Source organism: Misgurnus anguillicaudatus, chromosome 21 (genome assembly GCF_027580225.2).
Source record: "Misgurnus anguillicaudatus chromosome 21, ASM2758022v2, whole genome shotgun sequence".
Lineage (NCBI taxonomy): Eukaryota > Metazoa > Chordata > Actinopteri > Cypriniformes > Cobitidae > Misgurnus > Misgurnus anguillicaudatus.
The window spans coordinates 68,224-89,468 of NC_073357.2; the positions used below are offsets into that span (position 1 = coordinate 68,224).

The 21,245-nt window shown below is 37.7% G+C and overlaps 1 protein-coding gene across 1 annotated transcript; it reads left to right on the forward strand.

Annotated features, from left to right (window-relative positions):
- The first annotated feature begins 1,353 nt into the window (after positions 1-1,353).
- On the forward strand, positions 1,354-20,732 carry dctn6 (dynactin subunit 6). The gene is made up of 6 exons (XM_073858757.1): positions 1,354-1,483; positions 6,546-6,610; positions 14,379-14,484; positions 14,563-14,650; positions 14,739-14,787; positions 20,345-20,732. Exons 1-6 carry the CDS (start codon positions 1,446-1,448, stop codon positions 20,584-20,586), a joined length of 588 nt encoding a protein of 195 aa, XP_073714858.1. The 5' UTR covers positions 1,354-1,445; the 3' UTR covers positions 20,587-20,732.
- The last annotated feature ends 513 nt before the right edge of the window (positions 20,733-21,245 follow it).

Genomic DNA, 21,245 nt, shown 5'->3' on the forward strand with positions numbered 1-21,245 from the left:
TGTCCTTTAAAACACTAATGAGCTAGGGCCGGTTGCACCAGCTGGGCGTAAACCCGGTCGTAAGACTAGTCTGGACGTAAAGTGCGTTTTACGACAGACATAGAATTGACACTTGTTGCACCGTCTAGGCCAGGAGTGTGAAAGCCTGGGTTCCGGAGGGCCGCTGCCCTGCAGAGTTTCGTTCCAACCCTAATCAAACACCTGAATTTCATTTCCAAGTAATCCTGAAGACTTGAATTTGATTTTTCAGGTGTTTTTATGTATTTTTTTAGGGTTGGAACTAAACTCTGCCAGACAGTGGCCCTCCAGGACCAGGGTTCCCCACCCCTGGTCTAGGCGTAGTGCACGTCTGAGACTAAAACTTGCATGTAGTTAGGGCAGGCATAAGTATTTTCTTTTTAACATTGGCAGGTCTAATACACAGGATACACAAGCTGTGTGCTTTCATGCATGGCAGAGTAAGACAGCACCAATACAGTTTTTTTTACAATTGCTTTGACAGACTTTTCAATACTTTTAACAATTTTTTAAAACTCTTAACGGACCACAACACAACTGGCAAAATCGTTAATTTCATGCTTAAAGTAACACATTGCTAACTAAACTCTTACACTGTTTAACAAAACACTGTAAACATGCACAGAATCAACTAGTTATACAAAATCACCAACCCATCTTCTCTTCCAACAGAAACATTTAGTCAATCATAACACAATGTCATAAAAAAATTAACATCAGATGGAAAAACAAAAACTGCATTATTTTATGTGCCAGTCTGTCCTTATACAATAGACAGTATATATTGTACTGATATAGAGTTTTGCACTGCAGTTTCTTTTGAAGTCTGTTTATTTTTGTTTGGTTGGGTTTAGTAAATGCATGCATTATGTTTGTTTTGCTGCAGAAATTCAAGACGGAAAAGTAGACAGAGACAGAATTGCTGCAGTAAAGACTTTACAGTATTTAAAACAGGACATTTATGCAAGATAACAAACAATATTGCTGCCAACAGTATAAAGTAAAAATAAAAATTACAAACACAAAAAGCCACAGAAGAATACAGTAAAAAAGAAAATCTCATCATCTAATCTAAGTGTTCATATTTAAAGCAGAAATTAAAACCATTATTAAAAGTCACACACTAAAACTATGGCAGGAATATTGGGACATATCAGACACTGGGAGACACTTTTACAATATTCAAATACAAGTATTTGTCAATATTAAACAGGGCAGGAATCCAAAGGAACAGATGGCAATACAAGACTAAGAATAGGACAACTGCTATAGTTAAACGTCTAACCCACATTGATGCTCCACACCCACCCAACAGTTGGTGGCGGTAATGCACCATGTTGGCTGTCAACCGCCAATAAAAATTACAGAAGAAGAAGAAGGACGATCAGGCATCATCAATCGCTCATGACGACATCGCTCGAGCTAACATGGCGGATACGAGTGCAAAACAAAGCGGGCAGAAAAGGTAAAATCGTCACATTTATAACCTCTATTTCATCCATATCAAGTTGAAAACAACTCAGTATATAAAGTTGTAAGAGCGTTGATTATACAACACTGTTTCATTGCTCCAGAATGCATCTTCAAACGGTCACACCCACAACACGCTTGGCTTTATGTGAAATAATCCAGGGACATATTCTTTGTACGTCGCTAACTCACTAGATGGATTTGATTGTTGGCTTGATCTTGGATTATTTGGGTCTTCGAAGCTCATCATGGACTTGCTGTCATAGCAACGTGTGCTCAAGCTTGAACCTGCTCGCGAGCAGATTTATTTCATTAGATTGCACCTTTTTAAGCGGAGGTGATACGAAAAGTCTGACGCAGTCATGTATTCTCGATTATACGAGCGCAATTCAACACGTAATAAAAAAAATAGATTGAATCTTTTAGCGTTGTTATTTAAACTATATATAATATAAAAATATATATTTTTTCTGTAGCTTACTTCTGCAACTTATTTTTGAGGACCTGCAACATTATTTTGATTTATTATTCTTAAACGAATGACAATTAAGACAAACATGCTTATGACCACATTCAATTTTACATTTATTTTAACTTTCCTTTATAAAAACAGCACTTATTTATCTTTAACCAGCACTACTAGATGTGATCTACAATAAAAAAAACAATATAATAAATAATCAGAAACAGTTGGACTTTATAATATAATAATAACATTTACATTCATTCACTGCACATACCTCATTTACCACATTGGGAACTGCTGAAAGTGTTGGTGTATTATCTACAACTGCACCAAAGAGGGGAAAACACAATCTTATAATAAATTACAAACAAAAATGAGAATTAATTTCAAGTTCATTTATCAACAATGAAAGTGTTGCATTGGCTGTGGTTTTAAGAAAGAGCTGCTGAATCCAGAGATGATCTTTACAATCAATCAGTTTAGAGACATCACATGAAGTTTTTTATTCGGCTTTTTAGGTTGCTGTTATAAACAGAGAAAACAGCAATTTAACTGTTTTTAAAAAAGACTTAAAGTACTTAAGGAGCATCAAAGTTTGATTGCAATCATGATTATGAATATTAAAGATATAAATATATTTATATTTTTCACAGAATATGTAACATAATGTAGGGTGATTTAATGTACAAATAGCTTTAGCTGCTTACAAATTCAGCATTATAAAAAGTTCACAATAACCTTACATCAATAGCTCGTGCACCACAGGGGTTAAAAATGGGCGTGTCTTGGCTATTGTAACAGCCGGCCAATCACAGCGTTTCAGTGTTTCTACTATAAATGTGTATTGCCTTTTCATGCAATGCACAAATGCACAATAATCTCAAACAATTGAATCCAGCTATACTAATCATGATGATGAGCATGATGATATTATCTTGGATGTCTCGTTTTATCTTGGATGTTTTAAGCAACATACGAAAAATATGCCCCTGATGATAGCTGCAGGGTGTTTATATTCAATGTTATGTTAATGTAATATTTGTTTTTTAAGATCGGTTGCTGAATGTTGACTGTTTATTTATGCTGGATGTTCTTTGTTGAATGTTGAGTTAAAATGTGTTTCTCTTTTCTGTTAGGGTTAATAACTGTTAAAATTGATAAACTGGTGTGTTAAATATACATGGGCCGGTTACCAGGCGGTTAATGTCACTGATATATGTTTAAATACACTCACCTAAAGGATTTTTAGGAACACCATACTAATACTGTGTGTGACCCCCTTTCGCCTTCAGAACTGCCTTAATTCTATGTGACATTGATTCAACAAGGTGCTGAAAGCATTCTTTAGAAATGTTGGCCCATATTGATAGGATAGCATCTTGCAGTTGATGGAGATTTGTGGGATGCACATCGAGGGCACAAAGCTCCTGTTCCACCACATCCCAAAGATGCCATATTGGGTTGAGATCTGGCGACTGTGGAGGCCATTTTAGTACAGTGAACTCATTGTCATGTTCAAGAAACCAATTTGAAATGATTCGAGCTTTGTGAAATGGTGCATTATCCTGCTGGAAGCAGCCATCAGAGGATGGGAATATGTATTAATTTTCACATGCAGTTACACATTGTCGGTTAAAAACAAGAAAGTGGCTGGTAAAAACATTGAGTGGCTGGTAGATTTTGTAATCCATCAGTCACAGTGGCCGGTGGACAAAAAAATTATTTTCTATCCCTTTTCAACAATATTTCCTGCCACATTGCTCCATTAATCAATACAATAGCAGGGCTTGACATTAACTTTTTGAGGAACTTGTCCTTCGGACAAGTACATTTATGTTTCACTTGTCCATAAACTAAAGTCACTTGTCCGGTTAAAGATTTATAGTATAATTTATTTCTTTGTGTTTTGCTAATCAGTGGCGGAGCAAGGGATTTTTCATAGGGGTGGCCAGGCAGGGGCCAGCAGTTACTCTGGGGTGGCACATAAAATCTCTATCATCCAACCTTAAAATACTATTAAGTATTATAGGTGTGTTAATTACAATGATGTATAACATACAATTGCTACAATACTTTAATTTTAATTCAAATGAATTGAGATTAACATACAATTTATAGTCATAATTCAACCTCATGTTTTTTTAAACTATTTAATCAATAAAACTTTTGAAATTTACTTTGAAACCAGAATTCATATCTCCTATTGCTGAAAAAACAATAGAGACCAGAAAATCATGTGAATTTTGTAGGCCGCTGAAATGCATTTTACTAAGATTCATTTGGCTGCTTCTTGCTACTCTTTCTGAATAAGGATGCTATCTGCTGCCTTTCTCTTCATTTTGCCCACATTTCAATGATTTTCTGACATTAAAACACTAAAGCAAAACATTAAAACATTACCATCTAAATGTATCTAGAGTATCTGTTATATATAAAATCAATCTTAAACCTAGTATTTACGCTGTAATGTTTGTGTGGGATTTTTCAATATACAGTGTAGAACTCTGTCAGATTCAAATCGGCTGTTGCGCAGCGCACACACACATAGGCGCGCTGAAAGAGAGATTATTATTATTATAAAACAGATTCTTAAACAAAATTTTAAGCCCATCATGTGTTTTTACCGAACTTAAGAAGAGAAAAAATACGGACTTAAATTGGCTTTTTTGACACGCAGTGATGAAAACGCGGCTGAAGTCCCTGTCATTTATATTCACGCCGGAGCCTGAAGAAACATTCCAGTTGCAGCTGCCGAAAAGGCAGAAAATGTGCCGTCCCGCCCCTCTGTGTTCGGCGATCAGGTTTCATGCGCGCGCAGCTTGTTTAGTAACAATAACAGTAAGGTGTTAACGTGTGTGTGTGTGTGTGTGTGTGTTCTTTTTTTAAATAACGCTGTTTTTAAGGTGTAAAAAATTACCAAAAGAGGCCCTTTGGGGGTAAAAATTACCCCAATTGAAATGAATGGGAAATGCAAAAAAAATCATTTTTTTTCTTGTTGTTCATCAAAAAAATCAATGCATCCAGAATAAATCTAAAAATTTTGACTCAGAAAGGTAGGCCTGGTACTAGAGCACAAATGCAATATAGAAAAGACATGCTCAATCACACACACACACACACACACACAAACAGACACAGTAAAACTTACACACACAAAAAGACGAAGACATAAATTCACAAATGTAATGATGTCGAGCAGTTGGCCACATGCATGCTATGGTCTTCTCTCATATTTCATACTGCATGACAGTTTGGGCGCAAGCAGCTCCATCTGCAATAAAACGCATGAGTTCACTTTACAATCGAGCAGTAAAAATTATGGATAAAAAGCCAATTCGCCACCACCACTGTTACATACTCGAGAAATATAACTTGTTAAGCTTTGAAAGTTTTGGTAATTTATGTTTCCTTAAATTAATTTTAAGTGTATTAATAATTTAGCACCTGAGTCACTTAGTACATTTATTCAAATACAGAATAGCCAAAGAGTTACCAGAAGCAGCTCAAATCATAACTGTGCAATACTGTAGGACAGGCTTTGCACAGTCTGCCTTTTCAGTTAAGGGCTGTAAACTATGGAATGCATTACCATCTGATATTAAGGCAATTTCTGACTTGAAACAGTTTACTTCAGGGGTTAAGTTGTGGCTAAAGGCAAACCAAATTTGTGCTAATTTTTCATTTATTGTGTTTTGTGTGTGTGTGTGTGTTTGTGTATGTGTGTTGAAGAAATGTTATCTGTTTTAAATGTTCTTAGAAATGCCCAACCAGGGACAGGAGATGAAAATTAGCTCTAGCTATAAACTCTATATGCTGCGCATCAGTTACAGGCTTTGTATTGTAACTATGTTTGCTTGTATGGTCCCTGTTAAAAATAAATAAATAAAAACATCCAGTAAAATGAATGGGTCTCTATGGGCATCTGATGGTCAAAATTATTTATTTCCTAAACTGTAGTTCTTTTTTTTTTCTAAACACTAAATGGTCAAATTCAACACATAACATCTAGATCAATATCTAAAAACAATTTAAATCAAATTTAGATCATAATTTATGTGTATTTTTCATAAAAAATAGATATTTTACAGGCAAGCTAATGTTGTAGTTGATGAATTGAGTGGTTAACAGGAACAAAAGTTTCTTCATATCTTCATAACACCACATTATTGTATAGATGGGAAGTAAACAAAAAAAATATGAAATTATTTTTATCATTAAAAATGTATATATTTTTTGTAATCACTCTTTTAATTTCTGGGGTCATTTTTACCCCCAACGAACTCTAACGTATACAGGAAAAAAGGGGCTTATGATGGTTAATTACACTGAAAAATTCATCATTGCGGACAAAATAAATTGCAGGTGAAGGTTGTAATACAGGTTAAAGTTTTAATTTATAACTTGTTAATCTGTGTTTAAATTTAAGTGGTGCAACACAACTCAAATTAAATTTAAACTGAGATCAACAAACTCTAGATTAGCTCTAAACTCTACTTAATTTAATACTTGTTGGTGCAACCCACCCTTTGGCTTTAATATAAAGACGTGTATTTGTTTATTGTTGATGTGTGTTGTTTTCTTTTTCTTTCAGTGTGAAGATTGCAGCAGGTGCTGTGGTGTGTGTGGAGAGTGAAATCAGAGGAGACGTCACAATCGGTAAATGGGGCTTCACATCCTTCTTGAACTTACTTCACTTTCTACTCTGACACACTATATGTAATTGTTGAACATCAAACTTTGAAGGAACTTATAAGACTCAACCTCCTTGACTAATTCTATGCATAAGATACCCCATAGAGATTCCCTAAGCTGGTCAGCAGTCAGTCTCTCTCTCTCTCTCTCTCTCTCTCTCTCTCTCTCTCTCTCTCTCTCTCTCTCTCTCTCTCTCTCTCTCTCTCTCTCTCTCTCTCTCTCTCTCTCTCTCTCTCTCTCTCTAATGTGTAATGTCATGATCCTGCGCGAATGCGCGTTCTTGAGGTTGTGAGTGAGACGCGGAGCTGCGTACTGATGTAGATTAACTGAGCACATGGTGACAAAAGCGATCAATGTATTGTTTAAATGAGCTGTAAAAACCTGGTTTTGTCATGGGTGCATCGCATGCACGAGTGTGAAGCCTATTAATGAAAACACTTCATTATTCGCTTCTGGTCAGTTCACACGCACCAGCGCAGCGCGTACACTGGCGCGAAGCAAAGTGAGATGGCCCAATTTAAGCCCTGCATATGTATCCGAATCCTGATCGGGAGGTAACCCTAAATCTCATTTATCAAGTTGTGTATGTGGCTTGTGTGCCTTAATAATAATAATAATAATATTATTATTATTATTATTATTATCATACATATTCAGGGTTTTCTGCAGAAAATGTGTTAGTTAAGGTGGTAGAGTTGGGAAAGTGGGCTGGGAAGGGGGCGTGGCAATCAAAGAGACAGGGCGTAGGCGTCATGATGAAAGTTAAAATATTTTTATTTAAAACACTCAAATAAAACTTAATTTTGAAGAAACTATGACAGAAAATGAACACATACTAGATTATTAATAAATTAAATGTTTTTGCCCCTAACGGGAATAGCTGCATGATGAAGTGAAACTAAAGGGTTAATAAACACAAACTAAAGCAGATTGTAGAACGTCAGGTGAACGATGATAGATGGCGCAAAAATTGTAAAAAACAAACTGATTATTTCCCACTATTAATGACATTATCTTAAAGCAGTGTAACTACTGTAGCATGTAAATAATGCACATAAATAAAGTGAGCAAGAGCGCTCAACAATTATATTGAATCAACATGCACATGAAACCTAGCTAGCAGGTTGCTCAAACAACAAAATCACCAGCTAACTTACTTTAAATTTGCAAGAACTATAGACTAATACAATAACAGTCTTAAATAAACCCAAAACATAAGTCCTCTTACAGTTCTCACGAACACATGTTTTTTCAACTGGCTATTCTCCAGACATGACGGACCACGTCTTTATCTCATTTCGGCCGTGTGGTGCGCGTGCACGCTCGACGTGTGAAGCGCATCCACGCTATTCTTTGAGATGTTTTAGGCATAAAAATAAAAGTTTGGTTCTGGTTGGTTGTCGGTAGGGAATTTATTTTATTTTTTACATTTTATTTCCAGTGGCAGCAAGGGATAGGTAGGAAATAGTTAAATATCTAAATTGAATAGCGGATATATTTGAGGTGACTTTGGCTATATTGCGTCTTTGTCTCATGCAGCGCAGAGCCACGTCTCCACGGATTATCTCTTTTTAATGGAGTGTGTGTGTCAGTGGTGCCCCCAGGATTGTTTTCATGGGGGGGGGGGCACAAAGGGGCCAGTACAAATCTTAGGGTGGCACAATAAAAAAAGTATTATGCCTGAATCTAATGGTCAACAGTTTTCCCTTTGCTTCTAATACTACTTGGAGTATAGTTATTCTGCAAATAATTTAAAGATGAGATGGTGGAATAGTATTCATCTATCAAAGATGAGTATCAATCGATCAACGTTTGATTTGTGTAACTAAAATAAAATGAGTTATATCCAGTGTTATCCAGTTAACATACTGTAATTAGACGATTGACATACATACTTTAGTCCTTAACACGTTTCTAGTCTTCTATAAAGGTTTCTCGACGTGGGTACCATTCTTCTCTCTCTCTCTCTCTCTCTCTCTCTGTCTCTCTCTCTCTCTCTCTCTCTCTCTCTCTCTCTCTCTCTCTCTCTCTCTCTCTCTCTCGTTTAAAGGGAAAGCACATGTTTTCGCGGCAATTGCACAGCCCAATTCACGTCATTTGCGAGGACACGTCTGATTGTGTTTTTGTATTAACTTTGTATGTAATCTACTTGCGCAAATCGTTGAACTTGCATTTGGTGAGTATGCCCCTTAATGAATGGAAACACATCATTCCCTTCGGGTGTGTGTGTGTGAGAGAGAGAGAGGGAGAAAGGGCCGGTGTTGAATCTGTCTAACTAGAATTAGGGCCAATCCCATTTTTCTGTCTTACCCCTTCCCCTTACCCCTACCCCTTAGTTTTGCACGTTCACGTGAGAGTAAGGGCTATCCCAATTCTCGTTTTGATCAAGGGGTAGGGCTAAGGGCAAGTGGTAGATAACCCTTAAAACCAAGAATTTCCGCAAGCTTACTTGAAACCAAGGGGTACCCAGAATACACTGCGCAACCGGCAAAAATAACGGCCAGAGCGTCCAGAGAGTCCCATAAATGTAAGTATTTTCGGCTTAATAATTAATTTAAAAATTACTAACGTCTTGTTTTGTGCTCTGCACAGTCCTGTTCATATATATTTGAATTATGTTCTTAATTTAAATGTTTTAAAATTTCGCTAGTTTGCTACGCTAACGTTACGTTGCTGATTTGCACAACATTCCCGTATTTGCTGATTTGCACAACATTCCCGTATTTCTCTAACTAGCCATGAATGTACTGCATTCTTGTTTACAGTTTTAACTAAATTCCATTAACTTTAGCAGCGAATTTCGTTTGATATCAGTGCATAACACTACTTGCTTTGGAGACATCGGTACGTGCTTTACGTATACCGTCTTGTATCACACAGGGACGCCAGAAGAAACTCGGCGGCTGATTCACTGATGACGTAACCGTAAATATTAAGGTGTCTCATTTCATAGGGGTATGTTTTCACCCCTAGCGCTTAACACTTGGTTTTGAGGGACAAGGGCTAGGGGTAAGACGAAGTGGTAGGTGAAGGGGAAGGGGTAAGACAGAGAAATGGGATTGGCCCTTAGTCTAACTGATGTGTGGGAAACACTGTATGATATGAAAAATATCTTGCGTGAGCCTGTGGCTAAAGTATAAAAGTGGAACTCTTTAACAAATGTCATAATACCATACATTCAAATATTATAATTCACTTACTGTCAGCAAAAATTAGCCTTGGTTTGTGCTCTCTGGAAGAGAAAAGCCCATGCCATTGTTCAGCTCGTCTTTTTTGGTCTCTACAACTTTCGGCGGGGGCAAAAGATTACGTTTCTGTGCACGAAACAGCATCTCGAATGCACACCAAAAGTTACGAGTGACTTTGTAAGTAACGACAATGATGTGTGAACGATTGTGTTAACGAGCGTGTAGCTGCCTTGTTTGTTATTGCTGGAGGACGTTGCATCGCGTGCTTTACAAAAACGGTGCTGTACTAAAACGTAAATTATTCGCCTCAAAGTTTTTTATTTGTGTATTTATTTAATGTGTATTTATTCCCCAAGCTCATAAAATAAATTTGGGTCGCACATAAATTGACAGGGTCGGAACCAACATTTTTTTTATCCTTATAAACTGGTTAGTTATCCTCCAGACAGTGTCGGTCCGGACCACGTCTTTTTTCAATTCAATCGTGTGGCGCGCGGCCCTGCTCGCGATGTGAAGCGCGTACGTGCTATTCTCCAAGATGCACTTGACGGCCTTTTGTGCAGTGAATTTTTTTTTTTTTTTGACTACCTGGTTAAGGCTGTAGGGTTTCCAAGCTTAGGCGGGCCGCCTGAACTGACACCTTTACAAGAACATACAATTCCTCATAGATCTAGTCACTTATTTTTACTCTCAAAATGCACCACATTGATATATTTACCTTTAAATGCACAAAGTGACTGATTTTGTTCGGTCTGATGCTGCGGCTAGGCTGCATAACGGTCAGGGTGGCACTTGCCCACGCAGATTGACGATTGGCCACTCAGTTCGATAAATTTTGTATTTCAAGTATATTTCATTTTATATAAATAATAATAATATAAATATATATAGTGCGTGTGTAGGTATGTATGTCGCCATGTCATGGTAGGTGTGCGGTATATTTTCCTGATTTTTTTTCATTAATATTACGGATGAACCGAAATGAAAATTCTTGGCCAAATACGGAAAAAAGAGGAAACCAAGGCCGAAAACGACTATCAATGTGTAATAATTAGGGGTGTCACGATTCTCCAAATCCTCGATTCGATTACATTTTCGATTCTAAGGACACGATTCGATCCGATTCTCGATTTTTACATATTTTTTATATGGCATATAATTTAGACAAAAATTGTATGCCATTATTTATTATTATTATTATTATTATAATACTTTAACATTAACATGCACATTGCACAACTCGCATGGGGGTTTGTGGGCTTCACTTAACGCGAGAGCTTGTAGAGAGAGGATTGCTTCTTGCACACACAGATCGGGCGGATGACGTGACAAATTTTTTTTTTTATTAAATTCGGTCGACTGCTTGTTATTAGCTGTGTCCTTCTAAGCATGCGACCTCTCTGCCTTTCATAGTGGCAGCCACAGAAGTTCAAGAAGAGAACTGAAATGAGACGGTCTAGCCTTCTGAGGACCCACAATTTGCGTCACCTGCTGCACACGCCCCCAGTAGCGCCCACCGCGCCTGTCAGCAGAAAACAGCGGAGACATTTCTGACTTATTAAAATAAATATGTAATCAGAAAATATTAATTTATTTTAGAACATATGACACATTGATGTAGATTAATCTATTCAACAGCATATCAAATAATCAACCTAGAAATATACGCAACATAAACAGAATAATATTAACACAAAACATAACTTATAATACTAAAACAGTGACAAGAAAAAGTTTTCTAATAAATACACACTTTTATTTAATAAAGCTTTTAATTGTTTGGGATATCCTCGGCTGTTAAGGATCCATTCGTTGAGGATGCATTTTGACACAGCTCTTATCAACGCCAGCGAAGGAGGAACGTGGCAAACTCAAAAATGAGAATTAAAAACAAAGGAAATAGAATGTCAGAAAAGGGTTGCCTGGAATACGTTTTACAAAGTGGTAAATCAGGATGACACCAGTGCAGGCTATGTAATTTGTGCATTTAATTTAGGCTATTTATTTATTTGTTTTTGTCCCATGTGCGCCGATCGAAGACGGAGTTCACTGCTGATATTCTAGAGCTTTCTAGTCTCGCGGCTGTCATCAGCAGCGTCTTGCATCGCCCAGTCAGCGGATGGCGGGCGGGTGCGGTTTTGAAAACTGGTCAGAAACGGTGCGGATGGATGGTGGACGGATGATGAGTTTTGTTATGCGGTTGCGGATGAAATAATAGTCCATCCGCGCATCTCTAACATGGACTTAATGCACATGGACTTAATGCGCGTGTCTTGGACTCATAGCATCTGAAATAAATCCAGCATCATAAGCAGCTGCGCTTCTCTCTGTCTCACGTGTGCATGCGCTCTCGCATCTGTCCGAAGTCTGAACATAAACTAAAGTAGTAATCCTTATGTATTTGTTCAGTTTTATGCGTTTCATGCAAGCTGAGGCAAACTATCCTTTTGTTTAAAATATAACCCGCTGCATCTTTGCGCCTCCCTCACTATCGCGCACGTGCAGAGAGCTGCGCTCTGTCCAAAGTCAGATCACGTAATCCTTTTTATGATATGCATTTCAAGGAGTTGTAGCAATAACTTACATCCCTCGTGTTTAAAATATGATCGCTTTCAGATGTTTTTAAAGGCATCTCTGAGAGTTTTTTTTCCTCGCTTGCCAAGCCGACCAGACGTGAAATGGGGGCGTGGCAGCATCGACGATCCCATTTTTTATTTCGAAGTTCGGAGCTGTGACTTAATTTCGATCGATTTCGATTTAAAATCGAAATCGTGACACCCTTAGTAATAATTTACTAGGGGTGTGACGGATCACAAAACTCATGGTTTGGATCACATTAAAATGTATGAGACACGGATTGGATTATTTTTCGGATCAGCAAAAAGGGGTGGGAAAAATGTAATAACATAAAGAAATTTCAAACATTTATAAAAGAGAACAAAGTGGCACATTTAAGTAAGGTCTGAAATTAGCATTAGGTACAGAAATCAAATTAAGTAAATCATAACACTGTCTTTATTGTATAAATTAAATATTATTATATTTTTTTAGCTACAGAAATTATTTTCTCTTCTTGGGTTGTTTGATTAACATTAATGACACAGACTTAAGTAGGTTAATTGAGGTTACTGTCTCTTTAAGAACAAATAAGCACAGACTGGTTTCTGACTGTAATCTATACACACACTTGAGACATAAACAAATGTTTTTGTTTATGTGTCCGTGGCGGCCTTGCCAATTATCGTTAAATGAATAGCATTTTTGACAGCCTCACCAAGCTCAAAAAGTCATGAAATGTTGCACACCTGTCATATGTTTCAAAAATTTCCATTTGAAATAGGCTTCAGAACTGAGGGTGTAAAAATGGCTCTATAGCGCCACCTACAAAAATTCAAAAGAGCAGCCCCCTCGCTACGGTAAACGTACAGATACGAAATGCGTTAGGATCATGTATCACCCCAGGACCTACAAAGTCTATTGGAGCCAAGCTCTAAACCCCACAGGAAGTCGGCATTTTTAATTTTCTCTGTAGTTTGAGTGCAATTTTTGCAATTTCTGGGCTTCAAACTTTAACGAACTCCTCATAGACATTTAATCAGATCATCATCATATTTGGTCTGTGTCATCTAAAGGCATTTGCAATGCTAATCTTGACATTTCAATGGAGGGTGATACCATGGCGGCCTGCCAAATTTCTGTGTTTCGCAATGAAACAGGAAGTGGTTCTAACTCAGGCTTTAAATGTCCAATCTGACCCACGCTTCACACGTTTGATACGTGTCCTTACCTGAACACATCAACATGAAAATATTCAGTAAAAGTTATAGTGCCACCTGCTGGCAGCAGGAAATGGCATGTTTTACACTGTGATTTACTGCTCATAAAAATTTATTCAGATCATCATCATATTTGGTCAATCTGAACTTAAGGACTTCAGAATGCTAAATTGTGAAGATCTTAACACTTCATTAAAGGGGCGTGTCCGTGGCGGCCTGGCAAAGTTTGATGTTTCACCATGAGAAAGCTGTTGTAACTCAGACATACAATGTCTGACCTGTCACAGACTTCATAAGTTTGACAAGAGTCCTGGCCTGAACACATCAATTTAACAACAATCAGTTACAATCATAGCGCCACCTGCTGCACACAGGAGGTGTGGCACATCAAACTTCCTTTGAATATCAACCTATATTTACCCACTTAAATTTAAATCCCCCTGGTTCACTGCTTTACTAAGGCCATAGAGTGGTGGTGCACATGCGTGCAAGGGCCCTTCCATCGCTGCTTGCAGCTTTAATTATTTTTTATAATTTTGATAATTGCAATTTAAGTTTATTGGTTTTGTAAGATTCTAAGTTAAACAAAGTAAGATTAAGTTCTGGTTCCAAAAAGTAGAATTTTAAGTAATGTTTAGTCATCATTACTTGATTAAGTACCAACATTAAGGCTTACAGTGTATGACTGTTCACAAAATAACACAATATTTAAGTATTTTCATCAGTAGCCTGACAGAACCACAACCCCATATTATTTTAACATTTCAGGAGCAAGAACGGTCGTTCACCCGAAAGCTCGCATCATTGCGGAGGCTGGACCCATTGTGATTGGAGAGGGAAATCTAATCGAGGAGCAGGCATTGATCATTAATAGGTAAGGCATCTTATTCAAGTTAAGTCTATTGTGTCTCTGTTTCATGTGTATATGAAATAAACAAACGCTTATGTGCAGCTATCCTGAGAACATCCTGCCCGACAGCGATACTGTGGAACCCAAACCCATGACCATTGGTATCAATAATGTCTTTGAAGTTGGCTCTGTGTCTCCATTTTATCAGACCCCTAGAACAACATGAAGCTTATTTCTGCCAAATGCAACTTACATTTGTCATTTCTTTTTTTTATTCAGTGTCTCAGGCATTGAAAATTGGGGACAACAACGTAATTGAATCAAAAGGTGAGAACTGGTTCCTAAAAGTTTTATAAACTGTTTCGGCAGTGCTTTTCACACCAGGGGTTCCAAAAAGAGGCGTATTAAACGGTGATAATCTGGAAGGGTAGAGCAGTGTGAAAAGATGGAGGAGACTGCATCAAAAGCTTTCACTGAGCACATAAATACACACAATGCATATTAATTGGTTAATGTTTTTTTCCTCTATTAGATTTTGTTACCCTCCACTTGCATTTTACGACTGACAGACGTATCGATGCATCGAATCGGCGCCTGTATAATCGATGCATCGATACGAATCGATTAATCGTTACACCTCATTTGTGTGGTTTAATGTAACTGGAACAGTTTAAACAAGTCTATCTGATCAGAGAAATTAACAGGTGTAAGGCCCTATAATGACTGTTTGAATGTTTATTGAAAAATGTTCATTGTTAAATAATGTGAAATAGAGTAAAAATAACATTCTGAATGTAACTTGTGGTGAGGAAAATGGCAAAATAATTAGGAAAATAAAAAATGTAATTAAAAATTGTTCGGCATTTGGCTGAGTTTTTCATTTTATTTGGCTTCGGCCAATATTTTTCTTTTCGATGCATCCCTAAATAATTTTAACACACTAATGACTAATGAATTAATCTGAGATGTTAACGCGTTATTGCTGAAAGTTCTAATTTATGTATCACATTTTGAGATGTTGCTTCACCTTTGACTTTCACTACTTTTCCTCAAAAGAAATATCCCTAAAAAGTGTTCGTACTGCTCTCCTTGTGTGTTTCAATATGTGTGAACAGAATTTAGCAGCAAACCAAACTCCATCCAAATAAAGACTGGAGGCAGGGTCTAGTTTTCAAAACTCCTGATGTTTACTCCAATATTCAGATGAGAGTGAAACTATCAAAAACAATACACAAATAAAATGCTTTTAATAAATAGAATCCAAAATATAGGCACAATATAAAGTTGAAGGAGCAGAGATAATGGGTTAGGCAAGTAGTAGATGCTGCAGCAGCTGGATTCTGTTTGGTCAGCAAAGCTCAGAAACCGCTCTGACTTGTATTCTCTCCATCTTGTCTCTGTCAGTGTACTGGGTTTTAAACCTGGGATCGACAAGCGAAGCCATATCCAGCAGGTCATCATCATTCAGACTCAAGATGTTGACTTTCAATAGTTCAAGCACTGGTTTTACATAAGATACACTCACACAGTCCTCACCAGTAAAGCCTTTCAGAGGATTCAATGTCTTTTTCACAGACTCCATCACGTCAATGTCTTGCCATGAGGGCACCAAATGTATCGTCTTCCTGTCTGCCTTCAGGACCTGAGAAATGGCTTTTTCCTGTTCAAGAACTCTCTCAATTATGTTGAGTCTGGAAACCCATTGTGTTGGAGACTTAATGATGAGTTTCTGTTGAGGTAGTTTCAGCTAAGTGAAAGAAAAGCTACAGTACTGACGACTTTCTTGCAGACAGATGTCATGTGTTCAACACGGGGGTCTTTGGCACTTTTTCCTATAAAAAAATGCATGGATTTAATAATGCACTAGGTGAAGTTTGTGGCCAAAACACTGCAGACAAGTACAACTGTTGAGCTCCAAAGCCCTCACCATGTTACTTCCACTGTCTGTAGTCATACAGGTCATGTTCACTTCTTTCAGTCCTCAACATTCGAGCGCTTCCCTGAGGCCTTGTGCTATATAAGCTCACCCGTGTGATCTTGTGGGAAGTATGTTGTTTCTAGACATACACTGCACAACTTCCAGTCATGAATATAGTGAATGCTCAAACTTAAATAAGGTTCTGAAGTGCGGCTAGACCACAAATCAGCTGTTGTAGCAATAAACCTAACATTTTAAATTTTGCTTTCCATCTTGCTGCGGCATTCAGAATACAGACATGAAATAGCAGTGCCTGAAAAATATTTCTGCCTGCGTATCTCGTAACGTGGATCTATGATTTGAGCAGCCTTTTGAAGCCCTTATTTTACACACATTTTATGGGAACTATATCCTTGGCAAGGTAAAATGTCACTGCGCCTGTCACATCTTTCCAGGGCTTACTTGTCCTGTCATATGGAGTTCCTTTATCAAATGCTTCCTTCCTTAATGTTGTTTTTTTAAGCTTGTAGCTTCTGGCTGTGTAGTTGTTGGCCTACCTGAAGCACTCGTGTGGTGTCCCTTCACAATTTGACTGAAGGCATATTCTTTCGGGTGTGTTAGCATCTGAGGTGTGAATCTTATAATTGCAGAATTCGCAAATAACTGTTGTTTCCTCGTGTCTATTGGGGAAAATCCAAACCATTTCCATATTAACGATTATTAACTCCTTCGTGTTTTCATCCATTATCACTGCATTGCTTGCTAAATCTTACTCGCGAGCAAAGTATACAAGCCTGCTGGTAACTCGCTAAATCCTACTGAACTCACAAGCGAAGTATATGAGCCTGTAACTTCGTGTAGCATGCTCCTCGGTGTCCCGTACTTGCACTTTGTTGCATACTTGATGTAGGCACGAATCACGATATAACAATGTTTCCGAAAAAGTGGATCGACAAAACATTTTAATCGTTCACGATCAAATATCATTATATCGTACACCCCTGTATAACAGTATCCAAACAGAAAAGCATGAAAACAATCATGCTTACATAGGATGATAAATAATAGGGAAATGTCTTTGCATTTGAACTTATATAAAGTCACAGGGCTGATCAAACAAAAACGAAACTGATTTTCTAGCCCCGATTTTTTAGGACAGTGACATTCAGAAAATAATTCAAATTTCAAATAAATCACCAAAGGTACGTTAACCAACTTAAGTTCTCCATCTCAAAGCCCTTGTGACAGTTGTGTCAATTTTACAATCTTATTTTCAATTTTTGCATCCAACTCAATTAGTTCTTTAGCTCGTCTCAAAGAAAAGAATGTATTTTGAATAGGATCTAAAAGAGCTAAAGCAAAAGAAAAAAATCAATTAAAAAATTTTGCACATCTTTGGAGAATGATGCAGATAGAATGGCAGAGCAAGCTGAAAGTTCAAGTGGTAGTAAAATGACCACATTGATCACAGAATCCAATTCTTTGAGGAGTTTTCTTCTGTCTCTCTCTTCCTTTTTTCCTCTTCCAAGTGTGCCCACTTGTGTCATCCCCCACAAACGTTAACTTGATCACAGATGATCCTTTGAATAACATCAGTCTACTCAGACATGTTGCATGTCTCCTCTTCTTTGTTTATGGAGAAGCCCCGCTCCACTTCAGCTTGTCCATGTGAGAGGAATAGTAACTTCTTGCAGAAGTTCCACAAATCAGAGTAGGAACTGAGATGCTGAGACAGGAATGTGTCAACCCTGGACACCGAGGGCTGGAAGTTTGCAAATTCCAGCGATTTGGCCTCATTGGAAAAGGCCTTCTCAAACTGTTGAGAAATCACATCACCTGTAAAATACACAAAGGAGAGCCAGTATCAATAAAAAAATGAACAACATAACATAAAATGCAAAGTCGTGTTCTTTTAAAGAGCCCAATCCACACTGATACATTTGATTTTCTGTTAATTCCTTTTCATGACTAATATTTTTTACTAAGAAAAATGCCTGGGTTCTGCAGCTCAAGTCATGCCAACCTGTCCTATTAAAAAAAAAAAACAAGTGTAGGTTTTTTTTGTGGAACGGCCTGTTTAAATTGTAGACGACATAACATTACCTCTATCTCATCATTTGAATAGTATCAAATATGTACACAGAAATGGGAATACATGTTGTGGGATATAAGTTCTAAGCTTTTATGTTACGGGTTATACGTTTTGGTCTTGACTGATACAAATGGTAGGAAGTGTGAAAAACAGTGAGTGCCATTCTATTCTTATTTCTATACTTTACCAGAAGATATCCCTGTCACTTATTTGTCCAGCACAAACTTCTCAATGAGGCGCTTCAGTTTTTGCATGCATTCGTCAGGGCTGGAATACACTTTCCTTGGGTCCACCACACACACGTTATGTTATGGATAGTGGCATATTTTAGAGGGCACTTGTCCAGTGCCGCCTTGCATATTTTTGAAAGCGCACCCTGGCACTCTTTTTTTAAACTGCAGCACACCAAGCTCGCTTAGCCCTTGGCCCCTGACAGAAAAAACAAATTCATAGTTTGTCAAATCTACAACATTTCTGTCCCTCACATAGTCTTAAGCCCTTCTCAGAACTTGCCTCTCTCTACAAGCACACGCACGCACACATTCTGGTTTCCATGTTTTGTGGGAACATTCCATAGACTTAATGCATTTTATATCGTACAAACTGCCATTCCCTTCCCCAAACCCCAACCATCACAGAAAACTTTCTGCTACCTTAGATTTTCAATAAACATTATTCTGATTTATAAGCTTGTTTCCTTATTGGGACCTCAAAATGTCCCCACAAGGTGACAAAAATACTGGTCACAATGTTCCCCACAATGTGATAATTACCAGGTGCACACACACAAACATAAACAAATGTTTTAATTGATAATGAAGACTGTGGAGATCACTCAGACAGGGGCGAATTCCAAATGGCGTAGCATAAACAGTCCCTCCACATGAAAACATCACATTGTTTTCATTGCTTTATACACCAAATGTATGTTAATGGACTAATATATGAGACACAGTAGCATAACTCTCTCTAAAGTTTGAAAGTGATCTTTAAAGGGCATAGGGATCATGACGTCTGATTGGAATTGGACCGGACACATTCAACCGCACATGCATCTGTGGGTACAGAAAACGACTCACCTTAGCTGCTTTTGCGGTTAAATTTTTAAAATCACTTGAATTTTTAAAATCACCGGGGTGCCGGTCATGTCAGTTGACCAATGTCTGACGTGCAAGTCCATCTGTTTAGTTTTTGTTGTTGTGTTCATGGACTCATTGAACATTAATTAGTTCCTTCTTCAGGTACGGGGCAACACCAAATCGTGCTAAGTATGAGGTTTTGTGGATGTGACTGTACTCGCATACTCTGAGTCAGGGAACATTTCTTGAAAAACTAGGAGGATGTCCTCATTTGAGTTGTATGAGTTGTGGTGGCTTACAGTTTGAAATACCACCAGTATTTCTGCATTAGGGGTAGCTACAGTCGCAAAGCTGCTGAAGGCATTGCTTGATGAAGTGGATGGCCTTGTGGGAGTCTAAGAGGTCAAATTGCTAGGTTCAAAAGAAGAAGATGAGAAGATACTAATGCGCAAACTACTTGCCTGCGACGAAACATACTTCTTGTGCTTCTCTGCTTTCATGTTTGAATTGAGCGTTATGTGGCCCATGGTCCCCAGCTGTATCGTCTTTTTACATAACGCACACCTCGCTTCATAATTACTGCCTGTTTTTCTTCAGATATTTTTCGTCCTCCAACCAATTGTCATTAAACACACATGCAACCAAAACGCTGTGGTGGTAAACCATCAACACTATTGGAATATGAAAACCTCTAATAAAAATATTACATTTCAAACAAAAACATAAATAAAATCGATATAATGACAGCATTTCAATATAAAATAGTGTGTGATATTGACTCTGTTGTGTGTTCAGCTGAAGTTGGCAGGAACGTGATGCTCACCAGTGGCTGTATTGTGGGCTCATGCTGTCAGGTGAACACATGTGAGGTTATACCTGAAAACACTGTGATCTACGGCACGGAGTGTCTGAGACGGGTGCAGACCGAGAGACCGCAGCCGCAGACGCTACAGCTGGATTTCCTGATGAAGATTTTACCCAATTATCATCATCTCAAGAAAACTGTAAAAGGAAATTCCACTCCGTCCAGAAGCTGAGAAAATGACATGCAAGGAAATCTAAAACGCACTAATGTAATAATTTTGCTTGTAGCTTATTCTCTATTGCATTTAAGTTTGTTTTTGCTTTGTAGGTTGACCTGTAACTTATTGATAACAAATCATAAATATTTTAAAACATCTTATCGACATGTTTTTGTTGTTTTTGGCATTATGACAAATAAAATGTTAAATTAAACAAAAACAACTTTTCAGCTAAATGTGAAAATGTGTGATGTAAGTAACTTAGGGGCTTTTTACACCTGGGGCTTCATTTATAAAAGTGGACATAAGAACTATCCTACATTTAATCTAAGACCATTTCTGAAATGATCGTACGTGTAATTCATAGAAAAGGAGCGTACGCCTCTTTTCCAGATGTGCAGTTTATAAATCACAAATGATCTTGAAATTGTGCGCAGCTGAATGTTCTTAGAACTCCGCCTTGTAAACGCCCCTAGTTTAATTCATCAGCATATAAATATGAAATTATCAAAGGTCAAATTATTTCCCTGCTACAATGGAGAGTGGTAAGAAAACATATTTGTTGTCGTTTGCTTAAGTTTTTAATATTTCTAAATTCTAACATGGAAACTTTATTGACATCACTCGACGATTATTAGTGGACCTTTCAATTCACGGGTTTCATTTAAACATAG